The 19,814-nt window shown below is 35.6% G+C and overlaps 1 protein-coding gene across 1 annotated transcript; it reads right to left on the bottom strand.

The window, feature by feature from the left end:
- Positions 1 to 232: 232 nt before the first annotated feature.
- LOC129733033 (rho-associated protein kinase 1) lies at positions 233 to 11,497 on the bottom strand. Its single transcript, XM_055694578.1, has 6 exons — positions 11,288 to 11,497; positions 10,929 to 11,225; positions 10,188 to 10,324; positions 9,975 to 10,060; positions 9,873 to 9,918; positions 233 to 464 (listed from the first exon to the last, which is right to left on the bottom strand). The coding sequence occupies exons 1-6, from the start codon at positions 11,358 to 11,360 to the stop codon at positions 366 to 368; spliced, it is 738 nt and encodes a 245-aa protein (XP_055550553.1). The 5' UTR covers positions 11,361 to 11,497; the 3' UTR covers positions 233 to 365.
- Between the last annotated feature and the right edge of the window lie 8,317 nt (positions 11,498 to 19,814).

The following is a 19,814-nucleotide window of genomic DNA, read 5'->3' as shown; positions in this document are numbered from 1 at the left end:
GGAATTTCGTGCGGCCAGATTAAAGCCCCGACGCAATCTAAATGAATCGTGGAGGCGGTCAAGGTTATGTCCCCTGTAGTTGGTTATACTAAATGAAAATAAAAGGAACAATACCGTTGAAGGTTGAGGGGTAAAGCACTGTGGAACTGTTCGATATGTGGTTATTAATGAGATTTATTTTTCCACGGGCAGTTCTTTTAAATTGGACCTCTGCGTGACATGCGTGCTGTAATTAAATGATCATTTTATTTTCTGAATTAAACTGCATTATTATTGTTTGTAATTCTTCTTGTTTTCGTTTTGCTGCTCGTTGGGTGGAACCAAGTAAGTACTAACCAGCAGAACTTGAATCACGCCATCGGAAATTATGAGAGCTGCCGGATGCTGCTGAGCCTGTTGAGAAGTGTAACTCGGCGTATCTTTTTGTCATCCTTCGAGTGTCTCAGAGTAACTTCTTCAGAATGCTGGAATTAAAGTAAAATTCTCTATAAAACTTAGTGCCATGCTTCGGAACTAAACTCATTTTCTTTGTGAATTTAGTAGATATTTTGAAATATAATTTATAAATCTCTAACAAATAGTGCACATATCTGGGCCTGCTCCAATTGTGTAATTATGATACACAAACATTCAAGTAACGAGATTGAAAGTAACATGGTCATTCATTATTATCTATCTCAGAAATAAGTAAAAAAATTAATGAAATATGTCAAAGAGCATATCTTCCTCAAATAGTATTGCGGTTTTCCGTGACTATTTGCATTTCGAATGAAATTATGCTGACGGCGGTGCAGTTTTGAGGAAATCTATGCCAAATGATCTGAACAAACGCAAAAATTTATGATGACGAATCGTTCTAACTCAAAAGACAAATTGTTTAAAATGATTGATTTTTGGTTACATTGGTTTGACAGATGCTCTACGTCAAATTTTGTCTCATTAATAATTTTGGTTGATGCAGGTTTCGAAGTATGATCCTTTGGATAGTTAGTTACTTCCTCGTGATTATTATTCACTGCACAATTTGTTGATTTCAACGAATTACGTTCTGAGAGATAAAATTCATATTGTTGACATCGTCGTTCTTCGCCACCAGGATTGCTGGTGCACTCAATCAGGGTTCACATGATTATGAAAGATATTCGGAACACATTTGTAATAAATTTCTCTTTAGTCAATATTATGCGGCAGAAATTTTGAGGAAACGAAATCAATCAAACGAAAAGCTCAACTGGTACCTCTCCATTGCCAATCGCTAACAATTGTTTCAAGAAAATTTCTGTAGTCGGGTGCTGAAACAGCGGAATCAAATAGCTCAAATAATCACATATCCTTGACGATTAGTTTTCGATTCAAAGGGGAAATGCCACCGTCAAAGACTAAAGTTTAACGTTGAATTACATAAGGCTGTATGATACGTTTAACGCTTTGTTGCATTCGAGAGTGATCTCAAATCAATAGTTCGAAACTAGAGACAGTGGTAATTCGCGGCAAAAAAATTAAAAATTCGCGGGAGGCAAAATAGAAAATATTTAAAATTCGCGGTTATCTCGCGGCAACCTTCTTCTCAGGAAAACCCAGATTAAAGTAATTTTTCGGTAGAAACGAGGAACAACTGTTTTATTTAATTTAATATACGGTAATTTAACCGAACGATTCATGATTTCTTTGCATTACTAGCAAAAAGTACGAAGTGTGTCAAATTACGTTTAGTCATATTTTAGTGTCGGCAGGTCCGTAATAATTAAGTTTTACTGGCTTACGCTGCGTTCCGTACATACCGAGTTTCAGGGAATCGCTAAATATTTTTCTGCAAGCTGTTAAAGTACAACAATATGTCAGCGATTTGAATACCTACCAAATCATAATACCAATCTCACTGTCGAGTATTTAAAAAAAATGCTCGCTGGTTCAGCTGCACACTTTGAAATTGTATAATGCGGTGACCTGCAATCGCCAAAATTATTGCTCGAAGTGGATTTAGTAACTGTACCGTCCGAAGACAATTCAACCCAGGCTGACAAAAAGACAACGCGTTGCCATCGAGGTGCCCATTAATCTTTAGCTTTATCCGTGTTGCTGGTTTTCATGAATCTCGCTGGTTTCAAATCGAAATACGTCGTGATTGACATAGCATGCTGCTATTTTTCATAACTTTCGCGGCATTTCGCGGGTTTTTGTAAATTTCGCGGCCAATGCTGAATTTCGCGGGATTCGCGGCTTCGGCGAAATCGCGATTTACCACTGTCCCTAGTTCGAAACTAACATTTCGTTTTCAATATTTTTTTAAATTTTAGATCTTATGATAAAGATAGACTATTTTTCATTAATATGTTTATGTCAATAACTTTCAGCTGACACTAATAAAATAATTCTCTAAAAATAATATTTGGTTTCTATGCATCGTCCTAATTATGGAAATATCTATATTGAGTGTTATTCGGTCATTTTAGGCTGTTTTCCAGAAACTGGAAGTCGCCATCTTAGAATTTAAATTAGTGTCCGGAGTCTATTTTAGGCTTCTGTGCATCTGTGATTACGGAAATAGCCGTATTTGGTGTTATTCGGGCACTTTCCCTCGTCCAGACAGGACACGAACCCACAATCTCCGATGTCTCCGGCATGGTGTTTTGACCATTTAAACTACTGGGAGACGTAGTTTCCCCCGAGACTAATATCGATCACCCTTCACTATTGCGCCATATACACGCCTCGGTCAACCACACACACTGCCTTGTGGAAGTTATTTTTGTAACTTAGCGATTGCCGCTATCACACTTGTATAGCGACTTACTATATCTGATGGAGAAAGAAGACTAGGTGATTCAGTTGATTGAGGATTCTCCCGTCTGGACGAGAGAAATTTTTTTTATCTAAGTCACTAGACCTGTGCGCCGACCATACCATCGGCGGCGGTGGCGTAGCAAACTTTTTACCTCGGCGGCGATCAGCGCACCGGCGTGACGCCGTTGGTATTTATCGGCGGCGGCGGTATGTACCGGCCCGACACTGATTACCACTTCCAAAATAATGCGTGTAATGTGAACACTCTCATGTTCGATTTTTCAATTCGACATAAATAAATAAAGATATGTTCACCCGGGTTGACGGGATGTCAAAAAAAGAAATGAGAATGGTTAGGAATCAAGTAAATAAACAATTTAACAATCAGCAAAGAAATGACTATCGGCGCGATAAAAATTTCTTCGGCGGCGCGCCGACTCAAAATCATCGGCGGCGGCGGCGTGCGTAAAAGTGTCGGCGGCGGCGCGGCTTGGCGGCGCACAGGACTATAAATCACGCCCTCAGCCCGTGTTTATTTTTCGCATCCTCGAAAAAACCATATACATCACCTACTCTACAACTTTAATCCTTCCAATATGGGTATTAGTGATACCCAGACGCCAGAAAACGCCATTTTAATTCCCAAGATGGCGACTTTTGGTTCCCAAGAAACAGACAGAAATTGCCAAAAACCACCTAATATTAGTATTCCCGACACCAGAGGTAGGAAATCTTCTGATGTTGTTTCGAACTGCCAGGTAGCAAGCAACTTTCTAAAATGCATAGGATAATCGCTAAAAATTTCAACCACTTGATAAAATCGAAAAGCAAATAGATTTACTTTCAAAACTTATAGAAATTTGACGGTAAATTGAACAAATGAGAGAAATAAGATGAATATAGGTGCGCCCAGCTGTTGAGATGAATAATGGAGCGATTACCCTACTAGAATAAAAATTTACTTTGCGTTCAACAAATATGTCCACCCTTGGAAAACGCGCAGTTTACTACGTTACGTACGTGTGCAATGTATCACTCTAAACTGACATCGTTTATTGAAGGTACGATTTTCTTTATTTCTTTTCTATCAAAGAGGCATAGTTGTAAATAAAATTTCAACATTTTGTATTTGTATTTAAATGGAGGATTTTTCTTTTCAAAAACTATGAACTTATTATTTTCTAAATCCTATCAAATCGATGTCAAATAAGTCTCGTTCTGCCAAATTAGAATGATTTTTTAAAAACCCAGGAAAACTCTATGATCTTTGAAAGAATATGAAATTTTTTTGAATAATGAGGCATCGAAAAGGACGTTATCTGAGTACAATTATCTACTGAATTTGATCATAATACAGGTATTCCTTGTTATAACGTAACCTGCTTTACAACGTAACCTCTTTATAACGTAAATCGATATAACATAACTTTTTCCTCTATATAACGTGGTTTTTTATACTTTAAACTTGAATAAACATCCTGTGTTCTAAAAAGCATCTAGAAATGCTTTGATGACCAGAAAAACTGGTCAACCTTAATTTGCCGTATTATTTTTTTGTACCAAAAAAAAAAAAAACCCTGAACACACCTCATTTTGAAGATGTGTGTGTATAGTATCATGTCTTATGTCTGATGTTTACATTTTCTATTTAGTAGTGAAAATAGCGTCGAAGCAAGAAAAGCTACGCATCAAAATTTTGCTCACGAATCACGAAAATTCTAATTACGCGTACACCAAGTTGGCAAAATTGTTGAATGTGGTCAAATCAACCGTCACAAACGTAATAAAAGTGTTTGGAGAACGTTTGTCGATTGCCAGAAAGACAAGATCGAGGGGAAATCCAAATCACATTACAGCACAGCACGGCACAGCACATCACATCACATCACATCACATCACATCACATCACATCACATCACATCACATCACATCACATCACATCACATCACATCACATTACATTACATCACATCACATCACATCATATCGCATCACATCACATCACATCACATCACATCACATCACATCAAATCACATCACATCACATCACATCACATCATATCACATCAAATCACATTATATCACATCACATTATATCACATCAAATCACATCACATCACATCTCATCATATCGCATCACATCACATCACTCCACATCACATCACACCACATCACATCACACCACATCACATCACACCACATCACATCACACCACATCACATTACATCTCATCACATCACATCACATCACATTACATCACATCACATAACATCACATCACATAACATCACATCACATCACATCACATCACATCACATCACATCACATCACGTCACTTCACATCGTGTCATATCACATTAAATCACATCACATCACGTCACATCACATCATGTCATATCATGTCATATCATGTCATATCATATCATATCGTATTATATCATATCGTAACATATCATATCGTATCATACCATATCATATATAACTTCGTTATAGGATTCTGGTCTGAATGGTCAGCCTCTTTTCAAAATTCGTTTATATACGGTTATATTCGGTAATCAGTAAGAAATTTTGATAGGAGTTATGATATTTTAAATATTAACGAGACCAAGTTCAGAATACAAGTTGATACAAAAGTTCGTAACAAAATATCAGAATTAGTTATAATCCTGATATTTTTTATTGATCGGGTAAACCGATTTTCACAAAATTTATATTGTATGGAAGGTCTAATTGCGCCATAAGACCTTATGGATTTTTTTGTAATCGGACTGTAAATATGTCCGTTATGTATGAAAATGTGAAATCATGTTTTGAAAAGAATCCTATTCCAAAGACTGCTTGAATTCGCTCTTTTTTCTTAGAGATGGTTGGATCGATTTTCTCAAAATTAGTGTCAAATAAAAGTTCTTGCTACCCATAATACACATTTTAATTACACTGCAATCAGACTGTAACTTTGTCCGTTATGTATCAAAATGTGAAAATCATAAAACTTCATTACCACAAAACCTACACAACCGATCTGAACAAAGTTGGAATCAAATAATTGGACATATGGTTCAAAAGTTATGAAAAGTATTGTATTTCGAAGACTTTTTAAGCTCACTCATTTTCCACGTAGATCGATTTTGGCGTTCTTAAAGTCCTAAATTCTTCTACTTGAAATACAACATCGCTATTCTTGGAACGCAAAGAGTGGAAATACCTATACTGGTTCGTTTTTGGCAATGTATTTGATGTATTCCAAATGACGGAAACCGCAATTATGGATTTCAAATTGAAATCTGAAGTTGATTCCCAGTCCTACCCACCCACAATTTTGTAAATATAAAAAAATTTCGCCTAACCTGATCAAACGATTATAACAAACGGGTAGGACTAACGCCAGAATGACAAGATGTACAGAATTATAACAAATTCTGTTATCATACACTTGAATGTTCAAAAGTGTGGTTTTTTAAAGCATATTTATAACAGAATTTGTAATTCAATTGACAATATGTTGTACATTATAACTAATTATGATCTTTTTCTGACAAAAACCTTCCAAAACTTGCTATAATTTGTAATAATCAGAAAGTAATTTTGATAAGAATTTTGATATTTTAACTATTAATGAGACTAAGTTTAGAACATATGTTGATACAAAAAGTTCGTAACAAATATATAATATAATATATATTCGAAACATATTTCTTCAAATGTAATTTGTATGCGTGTGTATATCTGTACATGTTTGTATGTGTGGATGTATGTTCGTATGCGTGTAAGGAGTGCTAGCCGACCGACATCGCTAACTACAGAGCCACGGGGACAAATCCTCAACCTTATTTGCAAAATTGTATATTCTGCATACCTGTATAAAATGTGCACTATTAACCCTCTAGTGCCCAGTGCCGCCTTTAGACGGTCTTCAGTTGAACCTCTAAAAAGCTTCAATAAGAACTAAAAACATGTTTATAAAGTTTAATAGTAATTTTTTCGAAGTCCATTTAAAAACTAATTTGGGCACTAGAGGGTTAAACTTACTAAACTTGGTATATCAATTTCAAAGCAAGGTCATGGAATCGTTGATATCGACGTCTGCGTATATTTTCAATATCAATTGAAGATTTTTGTCAATTATCGAAGAAATGAATTTAACTTGAGCCTTTGGAACAGAATATTTTTAATTTTTAATGGCAGCACACTTCGTAGCTTCTTAAGCGTTGTGAATATTCGTCTTGTTTGGTAATTTCAACTCAACATTGATTTTTTTTCTCATTTTGAGTTCCATATCTTTACTGATCAGTCTCATAATAATCAAACGCATGGCTAATCAGGTTCGTTACTGCTTCATAAGATACTGAAATCAACGTAAATAAAACAGTGACCAGATTTAAAATCTGGTTAAGTGATAATTTGCTGCAACAACGACTATGATCCACTAAATTGAGTGTAGATTGATTTTTGGAAGGTAACTTGAAAAATTGAGTTTTACCCTGATAAACAATCGCTCAAAAGACCTAATTGGATTATACTGTTTATATCAGTGTTCAGCATTAAACTATTGATAGATGAATGAATTTATAAATTGTCTTCTAGAGAAAATCTGTTTGTTTTTTACGAAATGAATAAATTTGTAGCAAAAGTGAATAGACTACTCAATTTCGATAAACCCACATTTCACCAACTGTCAATCACTTCGGTACCAATCATATTTTACTATGTACTCTGGAAGCACACAATAATAACAATGGTTACACTGTATGGTTTCAAATCTTTCGAACAAACGTGTTTCGCCGATTGGATCAGATTACGTGGATGGATTTACCCTGACTCTTAAAGCCAATGTCAATGACAGGACGGCACAAAAGACACATCAGCGGCAACCCGTTCGCGGTCACTGATAGCCTGGGGGCGAAATAAAGATGCATCGAAGATAAACGGGCGGACCTGAAGATAGACTAACCGAATGTTTGAAACTTACGAAGCTTACAGATCGGATTCAATCTATTTGTGTAATTAAATTAATTCATCCCTAGGATCAAGTTATCTTTATAGTTTGAATTCAATGAAGATGGTTTATTTGAAAAAATAAAAAAATAGGCGGGAATAGTTTAGTTGAATATCAATCGTCAAATCTTCCATTTATAATGACAACTTTAGTATTTTACCTCTTGGTTGTCCCTAGCCGGTTCCATTCCATGTCTCATTATTATTATTATTTTCACATACATAGAATGGCCCACAAATGTGTTACTATTTTTTAATTTAAAATCGCCTTGCAGCCAAAATTAAGCTATTAAATGCGCTTGATAAAGTGCGGTGAAAACGACGACTGGAAACCAATCGCTAGCCGTTTCCACTATGAGACAGACAGACAAATTGTGTCAAAAGGCGAACCATTTCGATTGCTGCTTTTTACTGGAGTGGTGCGACCCTGACGGTGGGAAAAATTGCGACCGGGCGCATTTTTTATTTGGAATGAGCAATAAACTCAAGGAATAAAAACTGCCGCCGACATGCACGACAGTGTCCCCGAGGGCATTTCTGTTCAATTGATTTTGTCTGATTGGACTGCTGATGCTGGTGGCTTTCGGAACGTTTTAGATTCGGTTACTGGATCCTACTTAAGGCGGTAGTGAACAATTTTCTCAATGTCAACTCAAAACTGCGTTTCGATGTGTATGAGTGTTAAAAATGCATAAATATTATTCCTTATAGATAAATTGTATAGTTGTGACAATATTTTTACAAATTATTGCTTGAATTGAAGCAATAGAATTTAATTTACAAACATTTTTTACTAGCAAATAGGTGGGTACCGTAAACTGGGGTGACTTTGATCACCGGGGTGACTTTGATCACCGGGGTGACTTTGATCACTGTACCTCTTTTTTGAAAATGTGGTAAAAAAGCGCTCGTAGTGCTTGGGACTTGTCGTAATCTTCACTGAATGCATGGATATATGTTCGCATTGCTACTACTCATGCATTTCCTGCTATTTCAAGAGTGTTTTTCTTGCTAAAATATTAATTGAAAATAAAGTGTATTTTTGGCGATTTTTGTTGCATACAAACAATCGGTTCAAGCAGATTCAAAACAACAAGTTGCAATACGTAAAGTTTTTTTTATTTTGTTCCCAGATTAGTTCTTAAGATGAACAAATATTATAACAATACATTTTATTGTTATTTTTGCAAGTTTTTCCTCAAAGGCAATGTTGAGTCCCAATATTATCCACAGCGTATTACATATTTCTTCTTAACAAAAACCTAAGACGTGAATGTTACATGCAAATTTGGCCAATTTCATAAGTCATATTCCTCGTGGACTAGTTTTTATGATTTTAGACCACCTTCTCTCTCAGTGGATAACAATACATATATATTCTAAAAATTTTGTATGAATCTTTTACATTCGCCATCATAAACTGTTCACGTAGAATGTGAATGGCCCCCAAATTGCTTTCCATGTTTATAAACTCGTTTAAGCCGTTTAAGGCTGTTCAATTTAGTGAAAGTAGCAAAGTGTTACACCAAATTCATCAAAATAAAGAAGTGATCAAAGTCACCCCGGAATGATGATTGGTGTAAAATTTTTAGAACGTATTTAAAAACAGCAAAAATGTTGTTAAACTTTTGAAGTAGTGACTGAATCTTTTTCAATGTATGCCAGTACTTATTTTAAAAATATCGAATAATATTGTTTTCAGTATATTCTGTAAATATTTGAGATACAATCAAAAAAGTGATCAAAGTCACCCCAGTTTACGGTACTTATTTCAAACAAATATACTAAAAATTGCGTTTTCGTCGAATAAACATGTAAAAAAATTTTATAAAATTTGGCGATCTAGCAAACAAAAGAAACAAAAGATGTGTTACATACATGACTCATTTTTAAATTTGGGTTTGCTCAATGTGTTCAAAATCTTTGCAGTAACTTAGCAACCGTTCTCTGAAACAACGTTTTCTAAAAAAAAGCTTGAAATTGAGTCACCAAACTGAAAATGGTTCAGAGAAACAGAACCTACACTTTATCGATCCAATGTCGATAACTATAGTTCCAGAATTGTGAATAACTGAATAGAAGTGGTAAGTCTTACCTCGCTTGTTGTATCTGCATCATCTGGTAGGTTCACCGATGTTGGTCTATCATTCGAAAATTATTGCCACGGTGAGAAATCGTTGAAATTTCACATACTAACCTGCTCACTCCTTGGTCAAGAAAGTTTGATTTCAAATGTCGAATTTCCTGCTGCAATCGTTCGTTTTCAACTTCCAAATAATCGACCTGTGAAAAACACGAAATCGTTGTTAACGTCCATACTACTCCTAAAACTTTCGAGTACTACTGCTTATAATAATCATTTTTCAAAGATTTTGTTTTGCAAGACGATTCGTTCGAAAAATAAACTTACGCTTTCCAACTCAAACTCCAAATCGTCAATTACGGCATACGCCCCGGCTAGGTCTTGCTGAAGCCGGTCACACCTGCTTTGCAGGTCTTGGCATCGTTTTTCTAGTTCCTCATTTTTTCCAATATCGGAAAGTTTGCCTGCAACGATTTACAAGTTCCCGATAGATATAAATTAATCATAGTCAGTGCTAATTTAATTACAGAAACAGACAATGATCGTTAATTTGTGGCGCAGTGCCACAAAAAAACCGAAATGGCGCAAAGCACTATCGCCGTACGGGAGTGCGGGCGGGGCTCTTTAGTGGCGGTTTCAAAAGTTTTTTAATCCATCGGCTAGTTCGCGACACATGAAAACTGCCCCCTTCTCCCCTGAAAAGGTTGATGTCATGCTGGCCGGTGCGTTCTCTTTTGACCCTATTTCTGCGATTTGCTTTTATTTCGCGACCACTTAATCGCTGAAAGGTAATCAGTTTTTGAGTTGGTCGCTTTGGTTGTTTTTAAGTACGCTTGCGAAGGCGGAGGTGTTTTTTCCGAAAATAGGTAAACATTGTGACCTCTGGATTAGCCAGAGGTGAAATAATGAGTATCTTAGGAATTAATAAAAGCTGTCCTGTTAAAGATATTAGTCTTATTTACCGCGAGATCTAAAGAGGTTAGAATGAAGATTTGAGCAATTAGTAATATACAAACTGGAATGTTTCCATTATGAATCACTATTTTGTACATATTCTAAATTGCTCACCTATTATTTCAACCGGGACTCGAGAAACCCTTCTGGTGGTTTCTACGGATTTCAGACTATGTTGGAGTACTTTCACTTTCTCGTGCTGCTGACTGTATAGATCCAGCAGCTTCCTGTAACGTTCTTTGTGCTGCTGGTTAGCCGCATAGAGCTGTTCCCTCGTTGTGATCTGCTGCTCCAATTCAATTTTGTACTTCACGCAATACTCTGTCGCTTTGTTGTAGGACTTTTGCAAGGGACCAACTTCTTCTCTTAGAGTTCGATTTTCGCTTTGTAATTGTTGAAGACGAGTTTCCACTGTCCATGATATTTGATTTTGTAAAATATAAGACGTATACTCGCTTTAGAACTATACTTACATGCATCGTTTTCGCTGATCAGCTGCTTAATCTTGCGATTCAGTCTTAAGATGTCTTCTTCACGGGGGTCCATAGTTAGAAAAATAAATAAGTATTTTCAAAATTAAGAACAGGTTTTCTTAACCATATAAACTGTAGTCGATAAAATTGGCTTAAAAGAAAACCTAAATTCTGCTATCATTGCTATGCCTTCTGAAACTGATAAGATAAACCCTCAGTGACATCTCTGGTTGTAAAGCTGCAAGTGACTAGTGTGCAAGCTTGCACGCAACGTGCCTTGAAATGCCATTTGGGGCAAATGAAAACATATGTAACATAATTGTATCTTTACTGGAACGTCTACCTTGAAGTAAATAATTTTTTACCGTCATTTACCCGTAAACAGTCACTATCTTTATTGCATTAAAGTTTGATACCACTGGAAAATATTCAGCGTTGCTGAGAAGGCTAGGTGCATTCATAAAAACGTGGTTTTTTCACGATGTTTTAGGAATGCGGAGGTAAAAAGAAAATGAATAAAATCTTGTAACTTGCGTAATGATTTCGAGGTTACTGTGTAATTTCAATTGTAAATTTCTGTTGTGTAATATTCTATTTATTCACTAGAAATAGCAATAATCTCAAAACACTAATATAATTTAGTTGAGCGCCGTCGTTATAATTGAGTCCAGTTTAAAATAATTTATAATACACGATCATATAACTTCAATCATAAAATCCGATGCAGAATGTACAGGATGTATTAGAAAATCAAAATTGGTTCTCGAAATCCTCACCAATAGAAAATTTAATTATCGTATACTTCGATACAAAATAATTTGAGAAGTGTTGTTGTTTTACACGTAAAATGGTTTCCATCCATTAGATAGTTATTAACGTCGATTCTGATAGGTTGCAGTGGACCAACTCCTCAAGCAGAAAATTTTACTGTGAACTGTTGATGTTGTATGAAAAACAAATATATCCTTTTTTTAGTTTGAGGTAAACTTCAAGAGGCTAATTATAATATAAATGTTGGGGCCTATATTTCGGAACTACCCAATAGAATAAATAGTATCCGCAGATGATATAAAACAGATAGCAAAAAGAAATCACACTGAAACTATTTCACGAGGTACAATGCTGGCTTATAGACCGTTCCGATGATTATAAATACACTTACGATCAACCGTCATTTCAAATAACGTGCAGTATTCAACCAAACGTTGGCTGCGTCATGTTGTTTACATCTAAAAGAAACAGATGCTGTCATTTTTTCTAACATTCAGTGCGAAATTTCGAAAATGTGTGGCCTTTCTCCCGAGCAAAGAAAGCAAATTGTGCACAAATGGGGCACCGTGAGTGGTTTTTCTATAAGAAAATTAGCCAGAGAAGAAGGTATAAGTGTCGGAGCAGTTCAAACCGCATTGCGGAAGTATTGTGATGCCCCAAGACGTGGTAGAAAACCCGGGCCTGTTGATCCCACAATGGACAAAAAGGTTAAGGAACACTACAAGCGGCATCCTTCAGTATCAGTACGAGATGTGGCGAGAAAGCTTGGAACCTCGGCGAGAAACGTTATGCGTGCCAAGGGAAGAATGAATCTGCAGACCCGTCGGAAGCAGAAGCAGCCAAAACAAAATCCAAAACAAGCTGAATCTGTGAAACCGAGAGCTCGGAAGCTTTATGACAAACTTCTGACCAAAAAAATGGGGTGTGTTATCATGGATGACGAAACCTACATAAAACTGGACTATAAGACTCTGCCAGGACCGCAATTTTATACATCACTGAAGGGAAAGGATGTCCCTGGACCAGTGAAAGCCATTTACACCGAAAAATTCGGCAAGAAGGTAATGGTTTGGCAGGTCATTTGTGAATGTGGGAAAATATCTCGTCCATTCATTACGAAAGACACAATGAATGGTAAAATTTACGTGAAAGAGTGTTTGCAGAAAAGGTTGTTACCCATGGTTAAGCAGCATAACAATCCTCCAATCTTTTGGCCCGATCTTGCTTCCTGCCATTACTCTAAGGATGCACTAGGGTGGTATAAAACAAATAATGTCGCATGTGTCCCAAAGGAGATGAATCCTCCAAACTGCCCTGAAATTCGCCCTATTGAAGCTTTTTGGGCTTTGACCAAGGCAAAGCTGAGGAAATATGTCAAACCAGCGGACAATGTTGAAAAATTTAAAAAAGATTGGTTTAAAGTGGTAAAAATGGTCGGAGAACACACTGTGCAAAAACTTATGAGTAGTGTTAAGAGAAAAGTTAGAGAACTCGCGTATCCTACGAAAAATGATCCCAACTTGAATTGAAACTGGAAAGAAAACACTTATTATCTATATTTCAGAATAAAATGAACCGAAAAATCCTGTATTTTTTGTTTTATTCAAGAAAGAATATGTATTTATAATTTTCGGAACAGTCTATAACAAGCCAGTCGACGTATGTTAGAATCCCGGTTCGAGAGAGACTGTTAGTGTCAGTAGGATCGTAGCGCTAGCTCCGCAATTGTCTTGTACACTTTACAGTTGGCTGCGAAGCCTGCGTATAATAAACAGAAGGTCTAGTTCCGGATCGGAATGTAGCACAAAGACTTTGGTTTGCTTTGCTTTTCATTGAATCTCAATACAATTCTAGTCTTTCACTAAGCAAAATTGGGCAATAGAATTAATAGCAACTACGAAACTTTTCTGATTTCTAATAGTTAGCAAAATATTATTAGTATTTTGTTTTGTTTAAAAATCCAATTTAACAAAATGCTTTCATACACTTTCACAAAAATGTGTTTAGATTATGGCATTGAAAATAAGTGGAGATTACGGCATTCTGAAGCATCATATCCCCACTTCATGCTACATGACGAGCATTAGACGTTTCTCGTTTCTGATCTTGAAAATGAGCTTTTTAAATTGGTTTATAATGAAGAGTAGGGGATAAAATTCCGGAAAGCTGTTGACCGATGCGCCGTCCTGTTGAAAGACGTAATTATCCGTCCCCTAGAGGACCCGAATTGCCGAGGCCACAACCTTCTCCAAAACCGTTTTTCTTGATTAACACCAGTGGGAGCTTCCCACACCTAGATAAGGCCTCCCAAACTTTCACTGACGCAACGCCCTGGAATCGCGGGAGTGGGACAGGGACTGGCTAACGTCGACGCCTACAGCAGATCATTTTGGGAATTGTGGGGCTGTTGCAAGATGAAAAATTTCTCATCAGAAAACACGAACTTCTGACCATCGCGCCGCGAAAGTATCACTTGGGCTCTATCAAGCCTCTTCTTCGTAGTAGCCTCCGTTACCCTGTGAACTTTGCGTTTTTGTACGGCTTTTTTCCTAGATCCTTCGTAATGATGGTGTGGGCAAACCGGATTGACATATCCAAGTCAGCAGCCGTCTTCCCAATCAAGCGACCTTACAAACTCTTTCAATTCGTAATCTCCAGGACAGTTGATGTGAAAGCCAAACTAGTGAAGATGGGTCGTACTCGCAGGGTCGCACTAAAGATACCTTCTGATACCTTTTAGTTATAACAATACTCTTTACAAAAAACGCTATGTTTTCCCTTGGTTCAAATTGACAGTCAATGACAGCTCATTCTGGTTTATTTTGACACTCCCACAGCCTCGTATCCGTAAACTGTCTGAGAATGAGTTGTAGGGAATTGAAAATGCACCATAAAAAAATATACACTGTACAAAAAAAAAATTTTTTTGACCAAAATAAATTAAAAATAAACATTAAATTTCAATTTAAAAAAAAAGAGTTGAATTTTTTTTTATTTTTTTTTAAAGAAGCTTGACGTTAATACGCAACTTTAAAAAAAAGTCCAGGATGGAGAAATGAAAAATATTTTTTTTATGGTAGATTAATTTTTTTATGAAAATTCTAATTTAAACATTTTTCAAAATATTTGTATTCTGATGATTTTAAAAGATGCAGAGAGTCATTTTAAATCAAAAAGCTCTTGGTAGTAAACATTCTAAAGGCATCGGTTTTCGAGTTATTTTTAATTTAAGCTCAAAAAATTATTATTATTTCGGAAAATACCCGTTTTTCTTAATTTGTCCATGGTTCTCCAGCAAAAACCATACGTTCATTGGAATGCTTGATCGAAAATATACAATTCATTCTCCGAGAACAAAACGATTGGATAAATAACTCAAGCGCTAAACCTTAGCCTACCTACACGTTTCCCCTTGCCGAATGTTTAATAAAAAAATATGTTTGTCGTGCAACACTACCTACTTGTTTACTAATAATAACTGTTTGTAAAGTACGCAACCAATAACTACTGGGTTACTTATAATATCTGTTTTCGTTTATAAATACGATTGCACTACTCCAGATGTGTTAGTAACAGTTTGCATTTTGTGAAGACGAATAAAGTGAAAATGGAATACACCAAGCCCAAATGCTGTAAACCCTTTCCTGATCATCGGTGCTCATCAAGCTTACGCAAATTAAACGAAAACGTTATCGCAAAATTAAAAATATTGTACAGTCAAGCTCATTTTAATACGTCCTTATCAATTTGTGATTCGTGTAGTTATTGGAATGATAGTCAAGCCACCATTCATCCCTTCGTTGTTTACTATTCAGAATCTGGAACACTCACTGAATCAGAATCTCATGATTCTGTTGCGGTTCAGGTATTCATCGCCAAATTAATGAGTTTTTTGAAAACAACAATAGAGTTGAAAAAAGTGATATTAATGTCTGATGGAGCTGCCTCACAATATAAAAATAGAAAAAACTTTGCAACAAAATAAAACGTCGATGCGGAGTGGCATTTTTTTGCGACTTCTCATGGTAAAGGCCCATGCGATGCAATTGGTGGCATATTAAAACGAATGGCAGGAAATGCAAGTTTAGCTAAAGAACCTGAACATCCCATTACAAGCGCAAAAGAATTGTATGATTGGTCTAATCAGAAAAGTAATAAAAATTCATCAAAAATGTCATTTAGTTGGGTATCATATGAAGAATATGAACAAGGAGTAACAGAATGGAGCAATATTTTCAAAAAATCTATAATAATAGCTGCCACACAAAAGTATTACTCTTTTGTTCCGATTTCAGAAAATAAGATACAAACGAAGATGTTTCCAAAAGATGACCAATCATTTACTTATGATGTATATTAAATATAAAGTGAAACTAGTTCTGTAAAGTATCTATGACATGAAAAATATGTTCTCAAGATAATAAAACTCGAAAATAAATATTTGATTCTTATATATATTTATATCACTTAGAACATTTAACTCTTTTCTTGAGAACCGTTCGCCAAATCGTTTTGTTGTCAAAGAATGAACTGTATATTTTTGCTCAAGCATTCCAATGAACGTATGGTTTTTGCTGGAGAACCATGGACAAATTAGAGAAAAGCGTGTATTTTCCTAAATAATTATAAATTTTCGAGCTTAAATTAAAAATAACTCGAAAACCAATGCCTTTAGAATGTTTACTACCAAGAGCTTTTTAATTTAAAATGACTCTCTGCATCTTTGAAAATCATCAAAATACAAATATTTTGAAAAATGTTTGAATTAGAATTTTCATAAAAAAATTAATCTACCATAAAAAAATAGTTTTCATTTTTCCATCCTGGACTTTTTTTAAAAGTTGCGTATTAACGTCAAACTTCTTTAAAAAAAAAAATTAACTCTTTTTTTTTTGGCCAAAAAAATTTTTTTTTGTACAGTGTATATTTTTTTATGGTGCATTTTTAATTCCCTACAACTCATTCTCAGACAGTTTTTCTATACAACCAACGGTTTCTGGGCTACAATGCTTCGAATAAAACCTCTGCCAAAAGGCATACGCCCTTTTAGAATGTAACTGATGGGTGTAAAAAATCTCTCCATCTTTGAAAAATGCTCAGTTTGCTAAGCCAAATTCGTGTGCAAAGTTTCATTCAAATCAAAAATGGTCGATTAAATTTTCGCGTATTTCCAGGCGATTTGAAATGATTCTGCTCTGTTAAAAATCATCAAATAATCAATAAATGCAAGGTTGTTTCAGATAAATTCCATACAAAAGTTAATTTCACGTAGACAATGAAACTGCAACTTTTTCTGAACGTTCGTTACCGAAAGGTTATTGGTTTCGTCATTCAGAGGGATAATAGCATTGAGTAAAGTTGCTTTCTGTGAGGGGTTAAGTTCCTGTGGGCAAGCACTTGTTTCGATGATCTGCTCACTTCAAATGATCCTTCAAGTTGAAATCGTCAGAGCTCAAAAGAAATCGTTTTTAGTTGCTTAGTTAAAACCTAAATTAATCCACCTAGTGGTGCAGAAACCTTTGTTATACTAACTATTACTTTATACATATTTGGCCAGTCACTTACAAATCGTATACCATCGTAAGTCCAATTTCAATTTTGAATGAAATGAATTCAAAAGATAGTTTTCAGAGAGTTAACCAAAGACGATCATTGAATTAAAGCTTGACGTGGTTTTCGCAAATGTTATCACTGGAGTACATGAGTCTTATTTTTTCGATCACAAACCAATTTTTAAATGCTGGCTAGAAGTAATTGAATTTTTTTTTAGATAATCGAACGTGGGGAAACAGTAATAGATAACAATGATGCTGATTTCATACTAGAACAGCAAACATGAATGTTAGTTTAATACGGTTCTACTCATTCGCTTTATTTTCAGAAATCGCAGGACCTAGATTTATGAATCAGCATCAAGTTTTTTACAAATTGAAACTTTCACAAACCTGCTCTCGAAATATAGTTTAGAATTATACAGGAAAAAAATATAGCAAAAAGTTGTCAAGTGAATCCTATCTCAAATGCATTATCTGAAAATAAAGGTTCTCCACGATCTTTGAGAATTTTGGATTTTCAGAGTGTAGGCGAGAGCATTATTGTTTTCGAAGGCCTAGGCTGTATGAAAAAATCCGAAATAAAGCCTTTTTTAAATCTTGCTGCGATGACGAGAAGTGGAATAACATGGATACTCTGTTTGCACTTAGTCTTAAATTAGAAAGCAATATTTATATCATACATGAGCATATTGTATCATTCATAGAGATTAGTGACTTTTCACCTGCGCACATTAGTAAACGTGTATAGCCATGTAGAGTTGCTTCAACACTTTTTCCTAATTTTTCCGATTACGTTCACCAACTACTTTAGATTCCTGGTCACAAATTTCAAATATAAAACAAGTATTCAACTGAAAAATTTTCCAGCTGTTCAAAACGTAGCATTGCAAGCGAAACAGCGATCCATTTGTGTTTTTCTCAACGGGGGCACTAACACATTCGTACGTTAATAGGTCTATACATCTTTGGTAAAGCTTTTCAAAATGTTACATGTGCACACTGTGGGATCAGATTTCGCTACAATGCTTGGCTCCCGAAAGCTGTAAATGTTTCTTACTCTTCGCAAATCTTGGTTCAACGTACAATTTAGTATATATTTCATAAGAAGTAAGGACGGGAGCTTCGGAAGAAAAGGAGCTAAGGAAGCATTGTAGTTTCTTCTAAAATCTGGTTTGAATTTTCAAGAAAAAGCTTAAGGGTAATTTATTTACACCAGTTAAGACGCACTACAAAGAGTGTAAAGATTATGAAAAGTTGTCCATGATTGTTGATTTCTTTTGAGAAATAAATAGCGATACGAAAAAAAGAGGGATAGAGAAGAGCAAAGAGCAGTGAGAGAGCAAAATTATCCAGAAAGTAAAATATCCCCTCTAAAATATACTGTGGTCAAAACTCTACAGTTCAAGCAACCAATAAAAGATCGCACTCAGTATAATTTTAAAAGAGCTCTTGGGCTTTCATTTGAGCATGTGAACATCAAAATCGGAATAAGCGTTCTGTAAAAAGAGTGTTTTTTTGTTATTTTTCTTTTTTGAGTCGATTTTGATATACTACACATATAAACAACATATTAACACATACATACGTACAGGCACACATACACAAACATACAAAAATTGTTCAATTCGTCGATCTGAGTAAATTGGTATACAACACATGGCTCTCCGTGCCATTCATTTTGCCTTAAAAGTTAAATTTAGCTTTCATTTGCGTATAAGATCATTAAAATCGGATATTGCGTTCTGTACGAAAGGTGCGTTAGTATTTTGCAGCACATACATACAGACAACATACATACATACACACACACACACACATACACACGAACAGACATTGCTCAGTTCGTCGAGCTGAGTCGAATGGTATATACGATTCGGCCCTCGGGATCATGGATCTATTTTGCGTTTTTCGACCGATTTTATAACCTTTGTTTAGTATAACAAAGGTAAAACAGCTTGTGCCTCCTTCCATAGCCGTCGTATTCCGTCAAAAAACTATTGTAATGAAATTGGAAACTTCCCTTTCTTAATAACACTTTTCCAATATACTAAATGCACGGGCTAATGCGGAATAATTTTATCCAGCACGTATTGCGAAACACTGATAACGTAAGAAAGGAAATTATTCAGTAGCATATCCAAGACTTCAACCTTATATTTTGCTTTTTCAACAACGACCTTAAAGTCGTGGTAAGTAATGGG

This window comes from Wyeomyia smithii, chromosome 3, assembly GCF_029784165.1.
Source record: "Wyeomyia smithii strain HCP4-BCI-WySm-NY-G18 chromosome 3, ASM2978416v1, whole genome shotgun sequence".
In the NCBI taxonomy this organism is placed as follows: domain Eukaryota; kingdom Metazoa; phylum Arthropoda; class Insecta; order Diptera; family Culicidae; genus Wyeomyia; species Wyeomyia smithii.
This window is presented reverse-complemented; position numbering and strand designations above follow the sequence as displayed.